The sequence below is a fragment of the Lytechinus pictus genome, chromosome 16 (assembly GCF_037042905.1).
Source record: "Lytechinus pictus isolate F3 Inbred chromosome 16, Lp3.0, whole genome shotgun sequence".
Lineage (NCBI taxonomy): Eukaryota > Metazoa > Echinodermata > Echinoidea > Temnopleuroida > Toxopneustidae > Lytechinus > Lytechinus pictus.
The window spans coordinates 9,247,952-9,272,492 of NC_087260.1; the positions used below are offsets into that span (position 1 = coordinate 9,247,952).

The following is a 24,541-nucleotide window of genomic DNA, read 5'->3' on the forward strand; positions in this document are numbered from 1 at the left end:
TGATATAAATGATTTGTTACTTGGTAACATGATCATGATGATTACTGCAATACGACTGTTTTGACATTATTTAGTACTGAATTAGTGTGTTTTCATTCAAATGAGCCTATGTTAGGAGACCACATTATAAGTCCCTTTTTATATGGCGCTTTATAATTACGACTGCTATAAGCGCTAATTCGAATGTATGAGCAGATGAGTATAATCATCTATAAAATGTAGAAAACATTTTGAGCAACATTTTGATGTTGGCGTTGCTGGCTTTCCATGGTTGTGGTTGATCGGATCAATCGTAACTATTTTGTAAGACTTGACCCTGATCTATTAAAATCAATGATTTAAAGTCACCGGTGTTGCAGAAAGCTATCCATCGATCCTTCAATACTGATCATGCTATTAATGTATATCGTTTTGTTCCGAAACAGAAAGAATAAAAAAATTCATCATTACAAACGAAGCAAATAGGATCAATCTCCCTCTATAATTCTTGTTAATCCAAGAAAATAAAATCCCCATTTAATCTTTTTTTTTACTCGTGGTATAACCTTGAATCGTATCCCTAATTAGCATTTTTAATCTCTTCTTTTGGAGCAATGTGAACGACCGGTGAAGAACAATAAATTCATTCAAGTGGTAGACTTATTTAAAGGATGTTGTCTGGGTTAATGACTTGGTTAAGTCATTCAAGTGGTAGACGAGCAGATTAGGATCAGATCGACAAATCTGTACCACGTGATTACAGTTTGTTTTGTTTTCAAGAAAGAGGGCATGCTTCCCGCCATGTGTTTGGTAAAATCAAAGGGATTCAGGGGAACACGTGGTGCCAACAAACTAATACAGACACCAAAACGAACACAAGGTTATTAGAAAGAAATAACAAAAAACAAGAAATTAAGAATAGAATGAAGAGGGGGGGGGGCTGGCACCGGAATGATTGACGTATAGATGCACATTTAATGAACATTGACATAAAGTATGCACTTTCACACCATCATCAAGAAAGCAAATGAGAGGGATGGTGATATGAAAGGGGGAACTGGAAGAAAGAAGATGATGAAGAAGAAGAAGAAAAGAAGAAGAATACCATGTATTTATTTTTTTCGAAATTAGATTTTATTTACAATCGAACTACAACACATCATCTACGAATAATTTTTTTTTTGCAGTAATACATTTTTGAGTGCGTCCAAGAAGATGAAGAAGAAGAATGTATAGAAGAAGAAAAGAAGAGGACAGGGAAGACGAAGTAGGAGGAGAAAAGAAGAAGAAGAAGAATAACAACAACAATGACGAGAAGAATGAAATGGAGAAAGAAATAGAGGAAGAAAGAAAGCAAGAAAGAAAGAAAGGAAGGAAGATACAAAGAAAGAAAGAAAGAACGTAAAAAAAAAATACCCAAAAATTGAAATACAAAAGTCATCGCGTTAAAACTAAGTAAAACTTTAAAACGTCATAACTTCATTTGACATCTGAGACATCAAATTTTAATAAAATTGTCCGTATCAAGCTTGCTTAAGTCTTTTCATTTTATTCAAATCTAATGCACCAACCCCCTTCATGAGCGGCTTGGACTGTTCCTCTGGCGTACAGATGGGGGGGGGGGGCTTGGGGGTCTTGCCCCCCCCTACAAAAAAATCACGACCAAGAAAAAAAAATAATAAAAAAAATAAGAAAAGGGTGAAATATGATAAAATTTTCTGAATATTACGTCAATTTTTTTACGAAATTGGATTTTCGTAATAAAAATGTCGAAATTTGTGTTTGCTCGCTTCGGTCGCTCGCAATTTTTTTTACAAATCTTACGCGATATGCCTTATCTAGCCCCCTTAACTTTTTGTCCTCATTACGCCACCGGTCTGTTTCTAATTCCTGACCCTCCCCCCATGCAAATTGGTAACGTCAGTTTAATCATGTTAATATGAAACTGCTCTGCCAGCGGGCATGATGATGGGGGGGGGGGGGGGAAACTCGAATTTGGAAAAGGTAACGATGTGCAGCCCTAAACACTGAAACCATACTCTAAAGAACTGAAGTTGATATGAAATGAGGGGCTTAGAAGTAGATGACTGTCTGAAAATTGGGGTGCCTGGGAACGGGAATGTAACATGAAATGGGGGTCTTCAAAAATTGACGCCTGAATGGTGGGCTCAGGAACGGGGGAGAATAGTCTGCTGTGCAAACCCTTCACTCGGTAAAGAGTCTGAATTGAAGCCTACTCATGCCTTGTGGGGAAGGCCATCTCGCTGAATTGAAGTTTTGTATGTGCTAGTCTTTGCGTGGAGACACACTTGTTGATCAAAGTTTCAATCAGGGTCTGTGCCTGCAGACTAGGGGGAGAACGGGTGGGTCAATGAAAAAAGGCTTGGGAACTTCTGGGAGGGCGTCCACAGGGGATCTTAAATTAAGGTAGCACATACCTTTACTGTCATTAGACGTGAGTGCTCCCTCCGAGGGCTAGGTTTAGCAAGAAGACTGAATCTTCCATGTTTCTTACTTTCTTTTTCTTTTTGGTATAAATCGACTGGGGTTCATACCACATTATCCAAATAATCAAACTTTATAAATAGCACTATTTCTAGTAGATATTCAAAATGTCGCGAATCGCAATCTGCATCATATCCATTTCCGTTTTCAATTCGGTCGTTGCTAAAGCCAATATTCAGTCATGCATTCATTCAAATCAGGGCGGCTGTGGGTGGGAATTTTCTTGAAAACACAGGAGTGCATTCTGTTAATGGTACTCGTCTTGAAATATAAAGGAGAGTGAAGGCTAACTCGCACCCCCAAAAATATATAAATAAAATACAAAATACAAAGAAAATGGCATTCTCCCGTGAGTCACTCCGTGCACAGAAGGTTCAATAAGACTGCGTCACTCGAAAATCGATTCAATCATTCACAGATTTTCTAAGTTTCCTTTTGTTTGTGAAGACGACACATATTTGATCAGCTCTGATTAAGAATGAGTGATGGTTTTACCGAACAAAGCACGTTTGAAGGGATAATCACAGCGTCTTTGATTGTCTAAATGCAATTTCACCCCCCCCCCCCACACACACACAGATAAACTCCGCGCCATAGAAAGTGAGACAATAAGCATGATAAGTGATAACTAATCGCTAATCGTCTATTTTATTTCTTGCACGCATCTTTATCTTCTCTTCCTCTTTGACATTTTCTCGAGAAACCGGGTTTTTTATCATGCCTATTCATCTTATTCGCCTCTTAAACCTCATCTACTCTTTCTTTCACTCTATTGTTTACTATCATTTCTCACTTTTTTAAAAAACATTCCTCGAGTGAACTCGTTCTCTATCTCCCTCTCTTTGTCCACTATATTTCTATCTCTCTCTCTCTCTCTTTCTATCTCCCTCTTTCCCTCTATTTCTGGATAAAAAAAATCATTTTATTAAGTGAACCATATATCATTTTATCTCTCTTTCTATTTATATCCTTCTTCCTCTTTAACTTCCTCTTTCTATCTATATTTATTACATTTTCTTCGAGTAAACCATTCTTGTTCTCCCACTCTCTCCTTTTTTCCCCTACATTTGAGTAGACTCCCTCTCTTCCTTCCTTTCTTCCTCTTTCTCTCTCTCTCTTTAAAATTTCACCGAATATTTTTTTTTCTCTCTAACTTTCTCCCTCTTTTACCTTGACTGTCTTTCATTTAAAGGTCAAGTCCACCCCAGGAAAATGCTGACTTGAATAAATAAAGAAAAATCAAACTAGCATATATAGTGCTGAACATTTCATCAAAATCGGATGTAAAATAAGAAAGTTATGACATTTTAAAGTTTCGCTTATTTTTCACAAAACAGTGATATGCACAACTTGGTGAGTCAGTCGATGATGTCCATCACTCACTATTTCTTTTGTTTTTTATTGTTTGAATTATAAAATATTTCATTTTTTATAGATTTGACAAAAAGGACCAACTTGACTGAACCATATAGTATTAAACAATGCTAATTCCACATGTTCAGGGAGGGATTAATCGTTGTATCACTTGACAATAGGAGAAAATTAGAATATTTAGTATTTCATATAATAAAATACAAAAGAAAAAGTGAGTGGATGACGTCATAGTCTCCTCATTTGCATACCAGCCAGGATGTGCATGTAACTGTTTTGTGAAATTAAGCGAAACTTTAAAATGTCATAACTTTCTTATTTTACATCCGATTTTGATGAAAATGTTCAGTGTTATGCTTGTTGGATTTTCTCTTTTTATTCAAATCAACTTTTTGTTGGGGTGGACTTGTCCTTTAAGCGTATCATCACCCTTTAATTCGTTATTTTCTTCCTGGCTCTCCAGCACTTCTCCTGATCCTCCTTTTATCCTGCCCGTTTTTTTTTTTATTCTTAAATTCTCTTTTCTATCGTTTCATTTCTACAGCTCAATATTTTTCCTGCTCTCCTTCTTTCACTTTCTTTTTTTTTCTTCAAAGTTATTTCTTGTCCTTTCCTCACATTCTCCATTTCCTTTCCACTTCTCTCCCTTTATTTCATCCCTCGCCACTTTTTACCCTGGAATCATGACTCAAATCATGATTCTGCAGAATCACGATGATTCTAGGGTAAAAAAAGTGGCGCATAAATGCACCCTTGGTGAGGGATGAAGAGAAGTGGAAAGGAAATGGAGAATGCGAGAGACGCCGTACATCCCTATCCTCCTCTCGATCCCTTCCAAGAAAGAGTTATGGAAATCGCCTTACAAAACATTTCTCTTATGTATTTAGATATGATTGTAATCGCGAAAAGAAGCAATCTACTGCAGGGGCGGATCCGGGATTTTCCAAGGGGGGGGGGGCACATTTTCCCCGAAGAAAATTTGACAAGCAAAAAAAGAACGGCATATTTATATCACAAATTTTGATTATGCCTCAAGGGAGGGGGGGGGGGGCACGGGCCGGACGTGCCCCCGGATATAGCCACTGCAGCTCGAAGGATAGGCCTATTTACATCAGGGTATGAGGGGATAGAGAGTCACTTTACTTTATAAATATTCAACACTTAGAGATTAAAAGATGCCGGATATTTTACGCTCGATATTTTTAATGGAAGCTTTAATTGCATTTGAGAGAATGTGAGAGTAGTTTCAAGATTAAACATATCGGATTAAAGTTTTTCGTGAGATTCAACCGCATTTCTTGAGGGAGTAATCTTTGTTGTCCGAAACCAAATAGTCACTGTTACTGTTAGATGAAGCTTTGGATTATTTAAATGAGCTTATCTATTCGAAGACTTAAATAGTGTTGCAACACAGTAACGGTGTTGCAACACTATGCAACATATTTGCACGTAGTTGCAAAACTCTATCTAAGGCTATAAATCCAAAGCTTCGTCAAACAACTAAAAGTTCGGAGAGTTTTTGAATTCGGACAATTACTCCCTCGAGAAACTGACTAGAATACAGATGGATTAAACGAAAAACTTTAATCCGATATGTTTAATCTTTAAAGTACTCTCATATTCACTCAAATACAGTTAAAACATCCATTAAATATCGTGTGTAAAATATCTGGCATCTTTTGATACAAAATATAATATATCTATTATTAAAAATAGACAGAAAGCCTGCCATCGTGACCTCGTTCGCTTTGTTCCCTCGATTCCAACCCCTTTAACGTTTCACCTGGTCTCATCCCGATCTGATAATACAAAAATATGAATGTGTATGGCCGTACTTGAAAGTAATAAAATATAAAACGTCCGAATCAGCTCTTGTCATGATTTACTCTTATTACTATTTAAAACACCTTGGTTTCAACATGGACCTATTGTCATGTTTGTATTTATGTCCATGGTTGCAGCGACTATCAATACTTCAGGAGACGGATGACGTCTTTTCACGACCACATGTTAAATCAAAGTTTTAGTAAATACATCGCGTGAAGAAACGTTTTTAAAGCCGATTTTCATATAAAGTTTTGAAAGGTATATAGAGAGGGGATTAGATTGGGATGTAGAGGATAAATAGGAGACATTACAAAAGCGAAAAGGAATTAGAGAGGGATAAATCAAAGCAAGAAATGGGAGAGATAATGGAGAGGAATTGGAGAGTGCGAGAGAGGTACGGAAATGAAAGGACAAAACTGCTAAAAGAATATAAAGACAAATAGCAGGCAAATTCTTGAGCTGGAGAGATGAAACTGATGATAGAAAAGATCATTTCGAAAAAAAAAATCCAGAGAATAAAAAACTAAGGAAGAAGAAGATGTGATGGAGAGACAAAAAGAAAATGAAGAGACGGAGATAAGCTTAATTAAAAGACAGTGGAAGAGGCAGCAAAATAGATAGATACTTTTAGATCGATCGATCGATAGGTAGAGATAGATAGATAGATAGATAGATAGATGGATATAGATATATAGATAGATTAGATAGATAGATAGACAGACATATATAGAAAGATAGATAGAAAGATAGATAGATAGATATAAAGATAGATAACATAGATAGATAGATAGATAGATAGAAAGATAGATAACATAGATATAGATAGATAGATGGGTAGATAAAAAGAAGGGCTGGTATTCTGATATCCATGGTCTAGTTAGACCTGGTTTAACTTGGTTTCAAGGAAGAAATATTCCTGTTATTTTCACCTGCGACGAATGCACAGTGGTGAGGGAAATTGAACTGGGGTCCTTCTACGAAATTACTGGGATTTGAAAAAAACAACGATTATCTGATTGAAGTATATGCACCACTAGACCACAACACTTCCTCTATTTCATCTCAAACATCCAAATCATTACAATCTAAGATCTTGATTATATTTATACATATATATATGTATATATAGATATATATATTTATTTGTAGGGTCTGAAAATCAGCTATGTACACAGTAAAAGCAAATAAATAACATTTTGCGATTGATAGGTCTCAGTTATCATGATTATAGTCTATACAAAATAACAAGTAACATGAGTAAATACACAGTGTAAAATAATGCTGTCTTTTACATCGCAGGAAATATTCTGTTCCCATCCCGAAAGCCTTCATGCATGGGGGATATACCTTTTGCGTGACAAGATTATAATTTTGCAACCAACATTGAATCAAATGATGGTATAGGCCTATACATGTATTATAATCACAATAATTATATAAATGCAAATTGGTAATACAAATTGGATGGATTGGGGGGTCCGTATCATTGTAAACAACTACTCGAATCAACCAACCCCAACAAAACAAAACAAACAAACAAACAAAAAACACAGTCATTTCTCAGTCTCCATTCAGCGATATTCTCGAAAAATATGTGTTTTAAAATAGACTTTAAATCATTTATGTTTTTTATCAAAAGTCATCAAGAATCTCAATATCTTTTAAAATAACCTTTGCTTGTTGTATTTCGGTTTCATTAATAAATAGACCCAGTCTAATTTAGGTGCGATTTCAACTCTCTATTTTTATGCATTCTTTCACCGTAAAAATTGTGGACTTACGCGCTGTAGCACAAATTTGCCTGGATTTGTCGAAATATCGTAATGGTAAGTTTGGTAACGATAAGATTATGCACCTTGACAAATGAAATGAAGCACCAGTTTTTTTTCCGCGTGATTCTTCGATCTCTAGAAATTCTTATTCATTCTCGTTTATACTTTACGGCGTCGATAAGAAAATGAAATAGCCGAGAGAAATTAGGCAAAATCATAGCTTACTGTATAACGCTTCCTAGCTGTAGGGCCGTCTGCACCATCCCGAGTTTTCAAATTAGCGCGCTATATCTTATCCGGCAAATTATCCCGATCTGAACAATCTCGAGATTATTTGTAATGGAGACGCAATTATCGCGCTAGTTCGTAGGATTAATCTCGAGATTGCAATCCCAAGTCAACGTGGGATTATTTGCAAAATAGCGCGCTATTTTACGAATTAACGCGCTAATTCGCAGGTGCAGACGCACTCGGGATTATTTATTCACGGCGTCAGACCATAATGCATCGATGCCTCGCTAGAGCAGGAATCGCTCTTCTTGCGATGGTGGAGACGGGGTTTCTTGAATCTCGAGATTAATCGCGAAGAGGGCCGATCGGGATAAAATCTGGAGATTGAGCAAACTTGGGATGGTGCAGCACATAAAGCTTAATTCTGACCATCGTGAAAACTATGTCCCAGTCCATCAATTACACAAAAGTTGATAAATATGACATACAGACAACTGTTTTGAGAGTTCAAAAGGCAAACGGCACCGAAAATCCGGGTATAACCTCATCCGGCTTACCAAAAATATCCGGATCGGGATCGCTAGATCATAATGGTTAGTCGCGTGCATTTGAATATCTGAAAATCCACGCAGGGAACAGACGTTTTCACGAGCGTAATATTGCAAAATTCCGGGTATATCCTTATAATTATTAATAACCTCATACCTGATTGGTCAGATAATGACAATTTACTTCATTACCATCAATATGATGTAAATATTATTACAATTAATTCAATATTCGCTGTTCATTTCAATGTATCCATGTTCACAACTTTTGCTATGGCGATCGGTCCAAAATCACCCATATTTTCGAGACACTGTGACCTTTGTTTTTCTACTGAAATATCCTTAAGGGTCAAGAAGATCGAGATAAATTGGTTTCTCAATGCGAAATAGATTACCTACATGTTAATTGATGTATAATACATGTGACTGGTATAATGGTTACATCTCATTTTTCTCTTGAACTCTGAGATCGAGCAGGCAGAAAATAGCATCTTTCGATGCATAACGTCACGTGACTAGCATGATTTTATGATAGTTTCCGCGCCTAGACCATTTCATTGGAAACAATTAATACAGTATAAACAGAATCGATTCATGCATTTGATGTTGACAGTAACGATGCTCTTGTAAGTACAAAGTTTTGCCTACTGATATTTAAAATATAGCTACAGTTTGAGAAAGTCAATATTTATAGTAGTATCGAGTCCGCAATTGATTTGATTTGCAATCGGATCTGCGCACGTACTATACACTAGCATCGTCTGTCTTATGAGTTCCTTTTCACATACACAATTATTTTACTCCAGAACTTCTCCCGGTTGGCACATGGTTGGTATGCACGGTGTGTCTAAAACATTACAGTAGGTGGTTTCAAACCGCCTCGATCACAAGAATCCCCGTTAAATTACGAGAACTTTTTTAGGCTGAAAAATACCCATTAATTATTCCTGCATTCACACCGCCCTGAAACATACCCTTCGGGATAAGTTCCTGAAGTTACGAGCATGCGCAGTATGGTCTGTATAAGCAGGCAAGGCGGGAGATTCAAAATCACTAGCCCAGCAGCCACCCACGGCGCCCGCACCCAACGACACGCTGGGCTAAAAGTTCCCGTAATTTGCTTTCAGACCGCCAAAATACCCACGACCTTGGAAAAATCCCCGCGAAAGTTCTGGTAATTTCGCCAAGTACCTACTATTTATCGGGTATTTTCTTTCGGGGATATTACGCGTAGTTTGCTTTCACACCGCCAAAATACCTGGTATTTTCTGATCGGGGTAAATTTCCCGATCGGAGAATACCTGGAACTGGCGAACTTCGAGGCGGTCTGAAACCACCTAGTATCGGTCTCGGGGCTGTCATTGCAATGACCGAGCGTTACTATCCGAATCCGTAGTCTCCTTGACTCTGCATGTTGGTCTCATAACCGAACATTGCCATCACAATCCGAAATGTACAATCACGTCGAATTTGTCAAGATATTCGGTTAACGTCGGATATTCGGTTTACCCACTTTGTGAGCTTGTATGAAGCCTTCATCGGTGCGAAACCACGACAATCCGAAACGAAGTACGACGTTCCATTATTTGGGGTTCTGAAGTTCTGCGATAATGTCACAACTCACACGTCGCAATTTGTGATCCGTTATTTAAGACAGGGATCCGTGCCATGGCGAACCGGCTAACCTCGGTTTTGCCAATGGCAAATAGGTGATATTTGTCCTCTTCGGTCATATCCGTGGCGCCTATCCGTTTATACAGCTTCATGACATCCTTGTTCCATTCGACGACGGTACCCTGTACAGCTTTGCATCCTCTCTCCTCAGAAATCTGAAATTATGAAAATCAAACAAATTCATTGAGAGACAGTTGCAAACTGAACAAAAACAGCAATAAACAAAAAGTAAATTGCCAATTCGTCTACTGCCAACTCGTCCACTCACCACATGGTCCACCTTCATTTAGTCTAATGTCATTCCATCCATCAACATCGATCCCGTCTAACAATCATTTGGTCCAATAACCATTTGGTCCAATCATCCCTTTGTCTAATCACCAGTATCCGATTTATTTCCATTCATTTTGCCCAATGAACATTAAGTCTAATTAGACCAAATGGTATATGGACTTATATGACTATTAGACCAACTGGTTATTAGACGAAATATTGAGTGGACGAAATGGCAATTAGACCATGTGGATATTGGACGAAACGGTGGTATACCAAATTATAGTGGACGAGATGCCTATTGGACGAATTGGCATAAGACAGATCGAATGAAAAGAACCCCCCAAACAAAGAAATTCAATGGAATGATAATAGGTTGCTTATAAAATTTAACATAATTTAGTAATATGAGGGAAGAGATTCCGATAAATGAGCATGTGAGACTACTTTGCGGGGGGTGGAGTATTTTTTTCTAATGTTCATTTTTTTTAAACAAAAATGTAGAGTCAATTTGATTTTTGCCAGCCTTTGATATTTGTGTGTGTGGTAAATTGAAATTATATATTTTAGGCAGTTTGTTATCTTTCTGGAGTCCACTATTTAACTAAAATCTTAGAAATTGTAATTTGAGAATTTATCTTACAAAATAATGTAATGTGTGGGTGCCGAAAAACTAAAACGATTTTACAATTTCCAACTCCTACCGTGCTTAAAATATGATTGTGTATACATATTGAATGAGATGAGAACATGTAAAAAAATTAATGTTATTTTTTAGATATGATAACAAGCACTATCACAAAATAACAAATACATAATTATGCTCATCTCATTATTTTAAAATCACCAGTCTAGTATACGGCCAATGAACTTCGTGTGCGGATGCGCAAATTGTGATTAATGAAATCAGTGGCTTTGATATTGTACGACAATACACCAGACGGTGGACTGTACTGTTTCCAGAAGAAGAAGAAGAAGAATGTTTCTTACCTTGGCTATTGTGTGGAGAAGGGCAATGCCGAGACCGGTTCCTGAGGGGATAATTGAAAAATAATAATTGATCAATACACCTTTCAAGAAGCCAAAATTTAAAGTCCTCCAATATCGATGAGTATATTACAGTCTCAATCAATCGACCTCAATTGAAGGCGACTGGTGAAAGAAGTCACTGCCGTCAAAACAATTAAGTTTGAAGGATATAAATCAAGGTTATAGAAAGCCGCAATACCTGTGGGATAGATAATAACGATAATGCATTATCGATTGTAAATAGAGAAATTTGGGGTGATGAAGTGATTTCCAAATAGTGCACATTGATGTCGTATCCCAAACGTGCCAAAGAAACCTGAAAAACTATAGTCTGTATTTTTATTTCAAATCAGCTAGGGGCATTAGGCAAGCAAACATTCGGCAAGCGAACATTCACCTCTGCCTGTACTTGCCGAAAGATTAAAAAAATGCAAGCAATATTTTTTTTACCAGATGTATTCAACATCTGACAGGAGGGGAGACCACCCCCCGCCCATTTATTTTCCAAGGTATAAACAAAAGACAAATGGAGGGAGGGGGGGGGGAGCAAAAGCCTGGAATAGGCAGTCATTAATTTCAACTTTATTAATGTCTATATCTTACCCTTGTAATTTTCTTAAGATGTTTCAGGTCGTCTTAGCCCTCTACAACCCCCGGCGCCGCCCCTTTTCAAAAATTGAATAATTGAGTCGTGCAGAGTGACATCATGGGTCTGAGGTACCATGAATGGTTTTAACACCCCTCCCCTCTACACATTTTTATAATACTATAACAATGTCATAAACAATATTACATCAAATATATAGCTAACCTCTGTATTCAGAATTGACGTACACATCTTCAAGATAGAGAAGACGTCCCTTCCACGAGCAGAAGCCCATGAAATAGAGGGCATAACCCAAGATGGACGATTCCTCGTTGGCCTCTTTGTCTTCTAAGACGATGCTCTCGAAGACGGGGTAATCACCAAACCCATCTCGACGGAGATCTGAAGATGAGGATGAAAACCATGTCAAGATTTGTTTTTAGGGGTATAGAGAGCTGAGTAGGCCTACAAAAAATTCACCCTAATAATAACAACCGACGAAATGAATCTGAAATGATGATGGTGATGCTAATTACACTGACACCAAGTTTAGTTTAAAGTAGCTATATTTTATAATGACTGTTATTATGATAATGATGATAAGCCACAGTCACATATAAACACGCATCTTTAAGGATCAACATGGCAATACTAGCATGACCTGGGGAGGGTCCGGGATAGTTTTGACTCGTTTGACTCGAGTGCTGATGACTGTATACACTTCGCATCTACACACGGATCTACACGGACCATGCCGGCAGAGCATGTCGTCTAGACACAGCTCATCAGAACATCAATACGGACCAACTCGGCAGCTGCACGGACCAACACGGCAGCCCAACGGACCAACACGGCAGCCTCAAGGACCACCCATGGGACCACCCCATATTGGTCTGTCAACACGGCAGTGCCCGGATGCGCTGCCCGGATGATCTCGGCTGTTTTTGGCCTCTCAACACGCTCAAAGACTGGCGTGTTGGATTCCCGGACGTTCACGGATCTCCCCAGACCATCCCGGATTTAATCCGGGGCGGTCCGGCGTCTTCATGTGACTGGGCCTTAAAGAGTTGCAATTGATCCGATCAACCACAACTATGGGGATCAGATGACATCGCAAATAATAGTAATAATTATCTGGTAATACCAACCCGATGGGGAAGGGGGTCAACGTTTAATTTAAAATTAATATTCTAATCATCCTATATTATGAGATGAATACAATAAATAAGCTCACCATCTTCAGAGACTTCTACCCGATCTCCATAGTCTTCACTCTCTGCGAGTTTCCTCATAAGTACTGAGATCTGAGAACAGTCTTCAATCTTTCCTCGGCGTATCACATAGCGTACCGTAGGATTGGGCTTTGAACAGTTCTAAAAACAAAATGAAAGTAGAGTAAAGTCAAGTGTCTACAAGAAAATGCGGGAGGAATTTTACTGTCTGGCGATTTGATGATTTGACGATATGTGTACAAGAAGAACTACAAGTATTATTTGCAGGCCGGACGATATATTCGACTACAGTGAAAGGAGTATCAAAATTACCGAAATCGGGAGGGGGTACATAATTTTCGATCATGGATGGCTAGTTATTGGACGTTATCATAAAAAATGAATTATTTAAGGCATTACTGAGGATGGGGAAACATGTAAAATAAAATGTTGAACTGTATCGGATTGCATTTTAATTTCAATTTCATAACACATGTAATTGTATATCATAATACTTCATGTCATCTGAGTGTTTTCAATGATATAATTCATGAATGTAGTCAATAACGATAATTATGTTTTCTGTCTATAGGCCTTACTATCTGATAATAGCACAACATTGTTTATTGAAATGCATAAACATTTCATATTGACTGGATATTATAATTGCACATGGAAACAAACACTCTTTATTATCAAGTTCTTTGTTTTAATAAGTAATGCATCTAAACATATATTGCCATTTTATACCGAATTTATCTTTGTAAATTTGTAAACCCTGACTAGTGAGGAGAGCTTCATAACAGAAAATAGTTTTTCTTTTAGTCATCCTCAGGCACTAGTCGGTGGTAATTTCTTCCACTTGTACATATTCTTGTTGTAATTTGCCTGGAAATAAAATAAAATTTAAAAAAAATAAAACAAATTGTGATTTTAACCACTATTTTCCGAATTATGCATGTATATTCCTATTTCATTTTTGTTTAATTATTTACGATGTATCTACACTCTTAAAACAAATCAGTCAAATTCACTAGACACGTAGTCAGCTGGGTGCAACTGATATGTCTAGTCACATTTCTGACATATATTCTAGTCAGTAATAACTCTGTTCTAGTAAAATACGACTAGAAATAGTTGAATATGACTAGAATAAGTTGCACCCAACTGACCCTATTAACCAGTCATTTTTTACTGATTTGTTTTTAGAGTGTATCTATAAAGTAATAATGACTTTTTCTCGATCAGTGCCATACACATGCTCTATACAATGGGATGTCATGCAGTGATTTTTCAAACACTGTTTAAAATTTGAACGGGTTGTTTAAGCTTGTCACTCTAGCAAGTATTGTTTTAAGCTTTCAAATCAACTTATTGAAAAGTTCAAACAATAATCATGATAGTTTGAGTGACAGGCTTAAACAACCTGCCTAAAATTTCAAACAGAGTTATTGAGTGTGATCATTAATACATGAATCAATGCAAAAATGCATCGATAAATAAATAAAAAGAAACAAGTAACAATTACCAGGGGAAGAATGATGTTTTTTTTAAGAATGTTTCTCTGACAGAAATTAAGAGGTATTGGTCATTCTCATTACACATGTTACAGTGATTGCCTTCATTGAATATCTCCGCCGCTTGACCATGTTGGCCGGACCGTATAGATGTAGCGGGAAGGACATGCTGTAAGCGTGGTAAGACGCCCGTGTTTCGTGTCTACATTTTTCTTAAAACTGTGTATTCGCTGAAAATTTGCTGAAAAGTAACATTCCTCACCACCCCTCTCCTCTGACGATTCCTTTTGTGTCTTTACAGTGGGTAAAATTGATGCACCGGTTAGACGAAAACAAATTTGCATTTGTTTATGTTGTATCTCCCTATTATGAAAAAGACGTATATTTTGAAAGCTTCCATTCTTTGAAGATGGTTTTCACCCCCCACTCGATCCGACGGCCCTCTTTTCGTTATTGCATTCCAATCTGTTTTATTTCTATTCTTTTTTTTTTCACCCCGTCTTATACATTAGTTTTTATCCAACGGATTCCTTCACAAAAAAACTTTTGGCTGGATTACTCACTTATAACGTCGTTAGCGACCTCGTTGTATTCACCTTCTCTTGAGTCACTCGCTTGTAATGGTGAGGATTATAGGTCATCTTATTTAGGCCAAGTAGAATTAAATGGAAAGTTGCAAAGCATGACAGAATCCGCGATTTATTTCTTCCTGATATCCCACAATAAAAGAAATCTAATATCGTAGAGCTGCTTTATCATAGGAGCCTCGACGCTTTAGAAAGGATATCAGAACAGAAGCCTTACCATTGCAAATACAAATCCTCGTGAGTCTAGATTGACTCTTTTATTTTACTGATCTTTATTTCACTCTAGCATTAAGCCACGTAATGATTCTTCAATTGATCAGTAAAAAGGTTTTTTAAAAAACTCGACAAAGCAAATACTTGCATTATTGGCGACAATGGCGTTTACTGATCAGCGGTTATTGTCCATGAACGCCCGCTTAAATATTGCCGCGTAGATGGAGATAAAAGAAACTCCTCATTTTCTTCCAAAACTCATTATATGCAGTATATTGGTGATGGCAACGTGCGTTGTAAATCACGTGCTTATATAAAAAAAAAAAATACATGTAAACATGGCAAAGGGATGGAAAAATCCTCATAGATTTATCTGGTTCTAAACAAAGTTGAAACATTGCACCAACTTCTCACCCACGGAGCTACCGACATGATAAAGAAAAATAGTTCCCTGAGTGGTTTCGTACTGAAGGTCAAGTTCCTTTGCCTTTAATAGATTTATTTATACTGTCGATTAGACTTGACTGATGCATGTAAGTCCATGTTTCAACCATGTATCTATAAGAGTGGCGTAATGAGTCACTGACATTTTGAGGGGGCCAGATATGGAGTGTCAGGTAAAATTCATTAAAAAAAAGAAAAGTTGTGAGCGAGTGAAGCGTGGGAGTCAAATTTTCGACATTTTTTGTTAGAAAAATAAAATTTTGTGAGGGATTTTGACATAACATTAAAAACATTTCACCTTTCTCTCTTTAATTTTTTCTTTTGTTTTTCTTGGTCTTGAATTTTTTTGAGGGCAAGAGCCTCCTCCTAAGCCCCCTCCCATTCTGAAGGCCAGTGATCTATACCAACCAAAAATACAAGATATATATCACAAGCGACATGGGAGAGAGAGCGAGACCACGTTGATTAGAATACAACATTGCAGTTGCATAATGAGTCAAAAAAGGCCCCCAGACATGGCGTACGGGGTATAGATTTTTAAAAAGCTGTGGGAGAGCGAAGAGAATAATCAAATGTTGTGATTGATTTTGAAATGATGTTTAGAAAATAATTCATTTCACCCTTTGCCTTTCCTTTTCTTTCTTTTCTTTTTCTTGGTCGCGATTTATTCATTTTTTATTTTTATCAATTTTTCTTTTTTATTTCTTTTTCATTCATTTAGTATCTTGGTTAATATTGATATTTATCTATTTATTTTTATTTATGAAATTAAAATATCTATTCATTGATCCTTTTTTTTTTGGGGGGGTACATGCCTGGCCCCAAGCCCTCCCCCATCTGTACGCCAGTAAAGTATTACACCAGATGAAACGCCCCTGGAATTCAGAAAGACATATCGTAAAGAAAAGACTGCCCTGCAAAATAACATTCAAAGCCTGACCTAAACTGTAACCCGACAACCTTGTACCTTTCGAGTCAATATCAAAATCACAATCCCATACCCCAAGGTGCGGGAAGAATATTGTTATTGTCTGGTACGATACAAAAAAAATGTAATTGCATCTACATGTGTGCTCGAAGCATACGAAACGAAAATGATTGGTGACAAAAAAGACTTGTCCAACACAAACGCACCCAAGATCAAATTCATCTTTACGCGGCTTATTGAGCAAAAGTCATGACAATTTAAGGTCCGATAAGTATTCCCATCATTTCTGTTAATAAAATTCATCGTTAAAAATTAAGGAAATTATTCCCATTTTCCCAGGCTCCAACCCGTGTATCGATAGATGTCAAACTTTTCGATATACACATTATTTCCCAGCAATTATGTTCGTATACACTCACTCCTCTGTTGATGTCCCGATTCCAGTCAACCAAAGAAGGATATATGCTGTTTCAAATAATTTCCGCTCCACGTTAGGTAACAATAGCAGCAAGAAGAAGAAGGAGCAGAAGAAGAAATTGATAATAATAATAATAAGAAGAAGAAGACGAAGAGGAAGAAGAAGGAGAAGAAGATGAAGAAGAAGAAGAAGAAGAAGAAGAAAACAAATGAGGACGAAGTAGAAAAGGAAGAGGAACAATAAAAAAAGATTCATCTCCTCACCTCAATCTTATCAGCATGATCTTTCCCCATCTCGATCGCTCGTTTATCCTTCAAAACAAGATGAGAAACAGTATTGATAATTCCAGATATTTTTGAAGACTTTCCACTCTCCATTGGTAGTCGTATCACAGAGTTTAAAATTAAATCCCTAGCTAGTCTCGAATGAACAAGAAAAAACACGAGTATTTCACTTTTAAATGCAAATGTCCTGAACCGGGGTCCTGAACGAATTTATCGCAACAGTAAGGTTGTTGAAATATCAGACAAGGTTTTGACGTTACCCGGTATACATGGTATAGGAAGATAGTTTTCAGTCTCTTATGCGTACGGAACTTCTGTTTAGAGTGGCAAGTTATTATGGGCAGAACTGATAATTCTTCGCGGCAATAATGATCAAAAGTTTGCAATGCATTTGGGATATGCGCTGTTCCGTTCTTGGGCCTCACACGCAACAATAATTTTACATAGGGAAATTAAGCTGGATAGTAATCTGCGCATGTGCACTAGGAGTGCCCTCATTCGCCAAATTTTACGGAGCTCATCAAAGGACCTCACAGCACGTACAATGAAGGGTGGGCCTAATTCTTGTCGGTGCTACTGGATGTGGGAATTTTCATATTTCTCACTGTCTTGTTAAGTTTTAACTGTTAACCACCAGTGTTTGTTTGCCGGTACGCTGCAGATGTCAGGGGTGGGGGATGACAGTTGTGGTATATTGTAAATGTCTTTAAAAAAATGACAATTACATATTATTTGACGCGACATTGGCAAAATAATGATCATTCCAAGCATTACCACTACCGCAGTTAGTCTGTTCTTTCATTCTATCGCTATTTTCAGAGTAACTCTAGATATATTCCCCCCAAAACCCTTTCCTGCAATATTACCACAATATGTTCAAGGAAATCCTGATTTGGGAATCAACAATATCAGGGCAATAATTGAAGAAAATATATCAAGAATTCAGAAGTATTTTTTTTTGCTGAATTTCTCAATCTTTGTGACCATGAAGCCTGGTAATTAAACCCAAGAGGAATATTTAATACTTATCTAGATTATAGTCAAGATATATGAGCATCTTGGGGTTTCCTATTTAGTTCTGAAAATTTCTTTAAAAAGCCCTCTTCATCGATGAGATTTACTCCGTTTTCAGAGATAATTGTTAAATAAAAAGAATGAAATATAGGATGTATTGCAAAGGACATCATGATATTTTATGTTTATATCCTCCGTTGATCCTCGCTGTTAAATAACCGCTTTTTCACACGGTAAAAAAATCGTAATTTGAATGATGATTCCAGTGAAAAATAAGGCTAATGACGAATTTTTAGCACGTGTAAAACCAAACCAGAACATGATTAGAATCACGAACGCCAATCAAAATCACGAATTTAAATTCTACTCCATGCAGAGGTGCATTCCAGTGAAGTTTCCCTCAAATCCCAGTTATCGAGTGAGCGTGTGAAAGGTCCGATGATTCTAAAGACGAATTTCAAAATCCATGCTTATTTTTTATCTTCGCAAGTTTATATTGTTTCATCTCTATACAAAAAGACATAACGTACAATCCAAGAAGATTTTTATTTCTATTTGTTTTTTTTTACAGAAGCCTACCTAAAATATCTCACCAAAATTTCCTATCATATCTAGTGTCAACATTTTGTATCAATAAGTATCAAGTTTTTTTTTATGTCGCCTTTTCATTCCTCGAATTGGTCACGTCATAAATCTGTATGCCCTAAAACTCTGAATGATTTCTTGTGCTTGATGGGGAATATAAACCCCTTTTAATAGACGCATTTTTCGATTTTTTTTTTCAATTTATTTTGTTCGGGAGTCAAACAAAATTCCACATTCTGTGTCATGTAGAAATATAGGTAGATAATAATGCCCGAGTGAAATCGGCAAACTGCCGATTCGTATATTGCCAACTCGTCTACTCATCACATGGTATACCTTCATTTAGTCTAGTGCCATCAACATTTCGTCTAACAATCATTTGGTCCAAAAACAATTTGGTCCAAAAATCACTTCGTCTAATCACTAGTTCGTCTATGGCCATTTCATCTAATAACAAGTCGGTCTAAAACCCATTTTCTTTTCATTCATATCGCCCGTTTAACATTTTTATTCAATTAGACCAAATTGTTTATGGACTAAATGGCTATTGGACCAACTGGTTATTAGACGAAATGGTGATTAGACGAAATGGCAATTATATAGACTATTTGGATAGTGGACGAATTGATGATAGACCAAAAAAATGATAGTGGACGAGTTGGTAATTGGACGAATTGGCATTAGACCAACTGGAAATAAATCGTGAAATCTATCAATGTTTAAACCTCTTGGAAATGAATTTGAAATTGAGTTTGTGAAAGAGAGAAAAAATCTATCATGCTCGCATTGATATATACAAATATCTCCCACACTTATCGCTTATGCTCATGTAAGGCAATCTTTACTGTACTGTATACATTCAGTGATTCAGAAGTGGATGTGGCAAATGACTCTTTTCATTTACCAAACTGAAAGCGTCTTCATGGTGCCATTTAGGTCTTGCTATAGAAAAGCTTTCAGCAAACCCGTTCACCTTTTCACCTCTTTCTACCACCTATTGATCCGCCTCGGTGCCCACTTTATTCAGGGTATTGATCACATACAAACATAAAATTGACTTCTTTCATTCTATTCTTATTTCTAATTTCTCTATTTCGCTGAATCCCCCTTTCATTCGACATTTTATTGTGGAATTACATAGGATGATTTATGAATTGTGGATTTCATTTTTGAATGCGTTTCTATTTAGACGTTCTTTCATCTTAAGCCGGCATTGGAGTTTTAATAGAGTATCCTCTTTCTTTTCGTATTGTAAACCAAGAATTATATTTTATTTTCAACACGGAATAATATGCATCCTACCAGTGTTGTAATATGGTACAATGTTACAGGGATTTATAGGTTTTGATACGGCGCACTATTCTTTAAAAGATTTCTAGCTAAGCAGGTAATACATATATAATTTAACAGCTTATGGAGAATTATGGAGTAAAACACATATTCTGCAGGGCCCGGTATCTGGGTGGGGGCTTCAGCCCCTATATTTTTTTTTCCAAAATCGTCAACAACAACGTAAAATTTATCATCTCATTGTGACTTTTTGCACGGTCAGCCCCCCCCCCCCCATTTTCAAAACCTGACTGCCTTACAGGCATCCGAGTCCAAGGCCGGGTTAGAGCATGGCCATACGTATGCCTCTTGTCGAGGCCCTGGCGGCTGCTTCCCGAGCGAAGCGAGCGATATCCTATAATTCGCGAAGACTGACACTGAGGCGAAGGCCAAAAGCCCAAAGGCGAGGCTAGAGAATATGCTGTAGAATTCCTATTCCAACTTTAAGGACAAGGTCATTGTCATGGAATTGTCCTTGAGGCAATTAAGCCCGGAGGAAAGACAGCGCTGGTAATTATACAGCGCGTCCCACAAAAAAGGAAACCTGTTTTCAGAGATATACAATGTAGATTTCACAATTATCAAATACGTTTTTACTCTAAATTTTATACCCAAGAGTGGAATCTCATCTCTAATTTGAAACCAATAGCTTAGCAAATCACTCACGCTTGGCAGATATTACAAACAATAAATACTGAGGCTTATCAAAAACGATTTGCGCATCTGAATCCTTTCTCATTTCAGGGATCAGTGAGAGAATCTGAAAAAAAAAGAATATAATAGAAATGCTAATGAGCCAATCGTCGCATATGCACGTTCGTCGTATCACGAACCAATCTTGTCAAATTTTTGGGCGCAACCTGGTTATGACAACAAAATTTCAAACTCGTTTTGCTCAATAATGCGTGAAGCATTCGTCATTGATTAGTTATCAAAATAAAGAGGAATAATTGAATTATATGATTATGTAAATTATACATCATAATTTATTCGCCTTTGAAAAAAAGACATAATAATCCCGGTTTCCTTTTTTCTGGGACGCACTGTATTTCTTTTAGTTTGGATTAGAGGAATATATTGAATATGGTTAGCATGGCGAGAATCTTTCGGGATAACCAGGGATCTGTCTAATAGAGAGATCCCTGGTTATCGCGAAAGATTCTCGGTATACTAACATGACTAACGGCAGAGGAGGACTCGGGAATGACTTGTAGGCCTTGGGGGGGGGGGGCAGAAAAAAAATCTGTGACAAGAAAAGTCCATTGTTTTACACAATGTTGTTTTACAAAAAACCAGTCCATTGTTTTACACAATGTTTTATACTAGTTTTTCACAATTTTCATCCATTATAGAGAGATGGAACAGCCACTAATCTCACGTAACTTGTTTCTGACAGTGTTCACCAAAGTCTTGCCTTGTGGTGAATTGAAGTTTCGGACCTTAATGTTCCTAAATCGAAGGTAAATTTAAGGTTGGTTTATGACTTTGTATCGGGCAGGGGCGGATCCAGGATTTTCCAAAAGAGGGGGGGGGGGCACATTTTTCCAGGAAAAATTTGACAAGCAAGGGTGAAATATATGATTCTCTGAATGTCACAATCTAACATAAAATAGGGTTTTTGTAATAAAAGTGTCGAAAATTTTGCTCGCTAGGCAACTATTTATTAATTTTACGCGATACGCCCATATTTAGCCCCCTCAAAAGTTAAATGTTGATAATGTTCAGTATGAACAGTACGGTAGCAATATTTTGAAATTTATAACCTTAATTGCAACATGAATTTGTAAGATTGGAAGTAGTTGTTTATAGGCCTATCGTCTATACGTTCTATGCAGATTTGCTTTCCATTTTAAGTTCGTCATGTTCATGTGCATATTTGTAAGAAAGATTTTAATTGAAGCGACCCCCCCCCCCTCCGTTAGTACAAGGTGGACACAATGCTTGCCCCGGCCTCCCCCATACTCGTGAAAGTAAAATGTGACAAAAACAAAATGTATGGTGGACTTTGAGGTCGAGGCAAGATAAGGTTCCTGCAATGAAATGGCCCACAAGCGATCCTTAAGGGAAAAAACCAAAAAGATATGGATCTGATCACATGTCCTTTACATTGTTTTAATGGTCATGGTGGTATGGTTCTTTTTAAGAAAAAAATGTAATTACGATGTTAACAATGCTAAACAACTGCCAATAGAGATTTGAATCGTGTACACTATACCCTTTGGGACTGGGACACGATGAAAATTCCGTTTCCTCCGAATTGTTCGGCATTTTGACAGGACGGGTCATTTTTCTTGTCGCTCACGTTTAGCAGGAAATAAAAAGGTGGCATCCTACCCGGGCCCCCACTTGGAAGGGCGGGTCGACCTTCTCATCATTACCTTATTCATGTTCCGCTCTATAAATAACTCTCTTCCAACAGAGAACATTCCAGTATGGATTCGTTGAAAATCGGGGAATGACACGCCACGAGGGAAAGTTCAAGTTCGGGTTTCGCAGTATGTTTTTTTTCTCGTCTTTTTATGGTATCCTAGTCTACCCTTGATTCTCTGGTATGTGGGCAATTATGTTATTATATTTGACGTGGAACATACATGAACATGAATGTTTCTTCTGATATATGATCCTTCTCCAAGAAACCGGTCTTAAAAATCTTCCCGGGGGTAGATTAGCGTCGCACCTTCATGGATATCAAAGAACGTCCAGATTATATATAAAGATTTTCAAACTTTGATAAATCTAAAGCTCATTCTTTTTAAGGGACAGTGGCTACCGCCCCCCCCCCCTATGAATTATTAAGAGGGTTAAAAGGAAAGGCTAAGGGGAAAAGGCGAAGAAAGAAGAAGGGAAAAAAGAAGAAAGAATTGATAAGGGAGAAGACAATATATATGAACAATATCAAAAGAAAGTTTTGGGACATGGAATTTGCCATTTCTCCCAAGTTCATGCATGCCTGCAAAGTTGCTTGATAAAAAAAGACTTTTCAACTGGACCCCCAAATTTTATATTTTCTAATGTAATAATCAATCAGCAATTTTGAATTACAAATGGTATAATTTCTCCGAACGAATCTTTCTGCCGAGTACCAGAAATTATGTTACTTATGTCTTGAATATGATTACTATTCTCATTTGTCACAATAATTTCGCACTCTTTAAGATAGATTGATTAGAAAATACTACTAAAGAATAGATTCACGAAACCAAACTCAAGCCTTGACATTAAAAAAATACTTTCTTAGAAAAGAGTATATTCCCATATCGCATTATTAGAGCCTTTGATATAACGCGGCGTCAATAATTCCCTTTTCCCCATATTAATCGTGCTAATAATTATGAGTTATTTCGAAGACCGTATTACTTTTCAGTTGCATTTCTTTGTGATTATTATGTGCTCGCATTATGAGAGTCACGATCGATGGACCAATAAATGAATGCTATCAATTTTAAAGATCGCGATCTGTTTGAGTTTCTCTGAAGACAGGGTTAATAAGTCACTTATGGGTGATGAATTTGTCTAGTAATTTATTGTGTTTTATTGTCACGGTCACGTTCTCATAATGTATTGATAAATATGTAAAGCCTGAAAAACAAAGACAATCATTTCGATTCTTGGAACATTATTTCAATGTTTACATCCGGCAAGGCAATAGCATATTGACAATTTAACCTGTTCAATGTTGTGGAGTTCGCCAGAAAAAAAAAACATTGACTATGATCTTCCTCAAGCTTGAAAATCATGATTCCTATGATTGCGAAAGATGCATTTTTCTTTGATACAGCAGGGGCAAAACTATAACCATATCTTCTCTTTCACTTCAATTCTTACTGAATATTTGCGAGTTGATGAACCATTGAATATCGTCATGGCCATGATAAGGGCCATTTGATGGCATTTAAGGGCAAGAAAGGTATAATTCCGTTACCAACATTGACTTAAGTTTGTATGGTTGATTAAAACAGCTTTTTCTTTACCATTTTTATGAATGAAGGCTCACGGTTCCGTTTCAGAAAAAAAAACTGAAAAGGAAACAAGAAATCATCAGACAATCAAAATCAAATGATTTCAGTGGCTTAAATATTGGGTTTTTTCATAACATGTTCTATCACATGAGCTCCGTCTTTCAATCAGTCTATATATTTTAAATTGCATGACTTCGTAGTGTATTGGGGCAAGTCCACAAGGTCTGTTCCATTTTTGTGGCATATATACCAGAATC

The 24,541-nt window shown here is 37.0% G+C and overlaps 1 protein-coding gene across 1 annotated transcript; it reads right to left on the reverse strand.

Annotated features, from left to right (window-relative positions):
• Positions 1 to 6,779: 6,779 nt before the first annotated feature.
• LOC129278458 (thialysine N-epsilon-acetyltransferase-like) lies at positions 6,780 to 17,790 on the reverse strand. The gene is made up of 5 exons (XM_054914604.2): positions 17,377 to 17,790; positions 13,030 to 13,168; positions 12,021 to 12,197; positions 11,171 to 11,211; positions 6,780 to 10,062 (listed from the first exon to the last, which is right to left on the reverse strand). The coding sequence occupies exons 1-5, from the start codon at positions 17,488 to 17,490 to the stop codon at positions 9,847 to 9,849; spliced, it is 687 nt and encodes a 228-aa protein (XP_054770579.2). The 5' UTR covers positions 17,491 to 17,790; the 3' UTR covers positions 6,780 to 9,846.
• Positions 17,791 to 24,541: the final 6,751 nt, after the last annotated feature.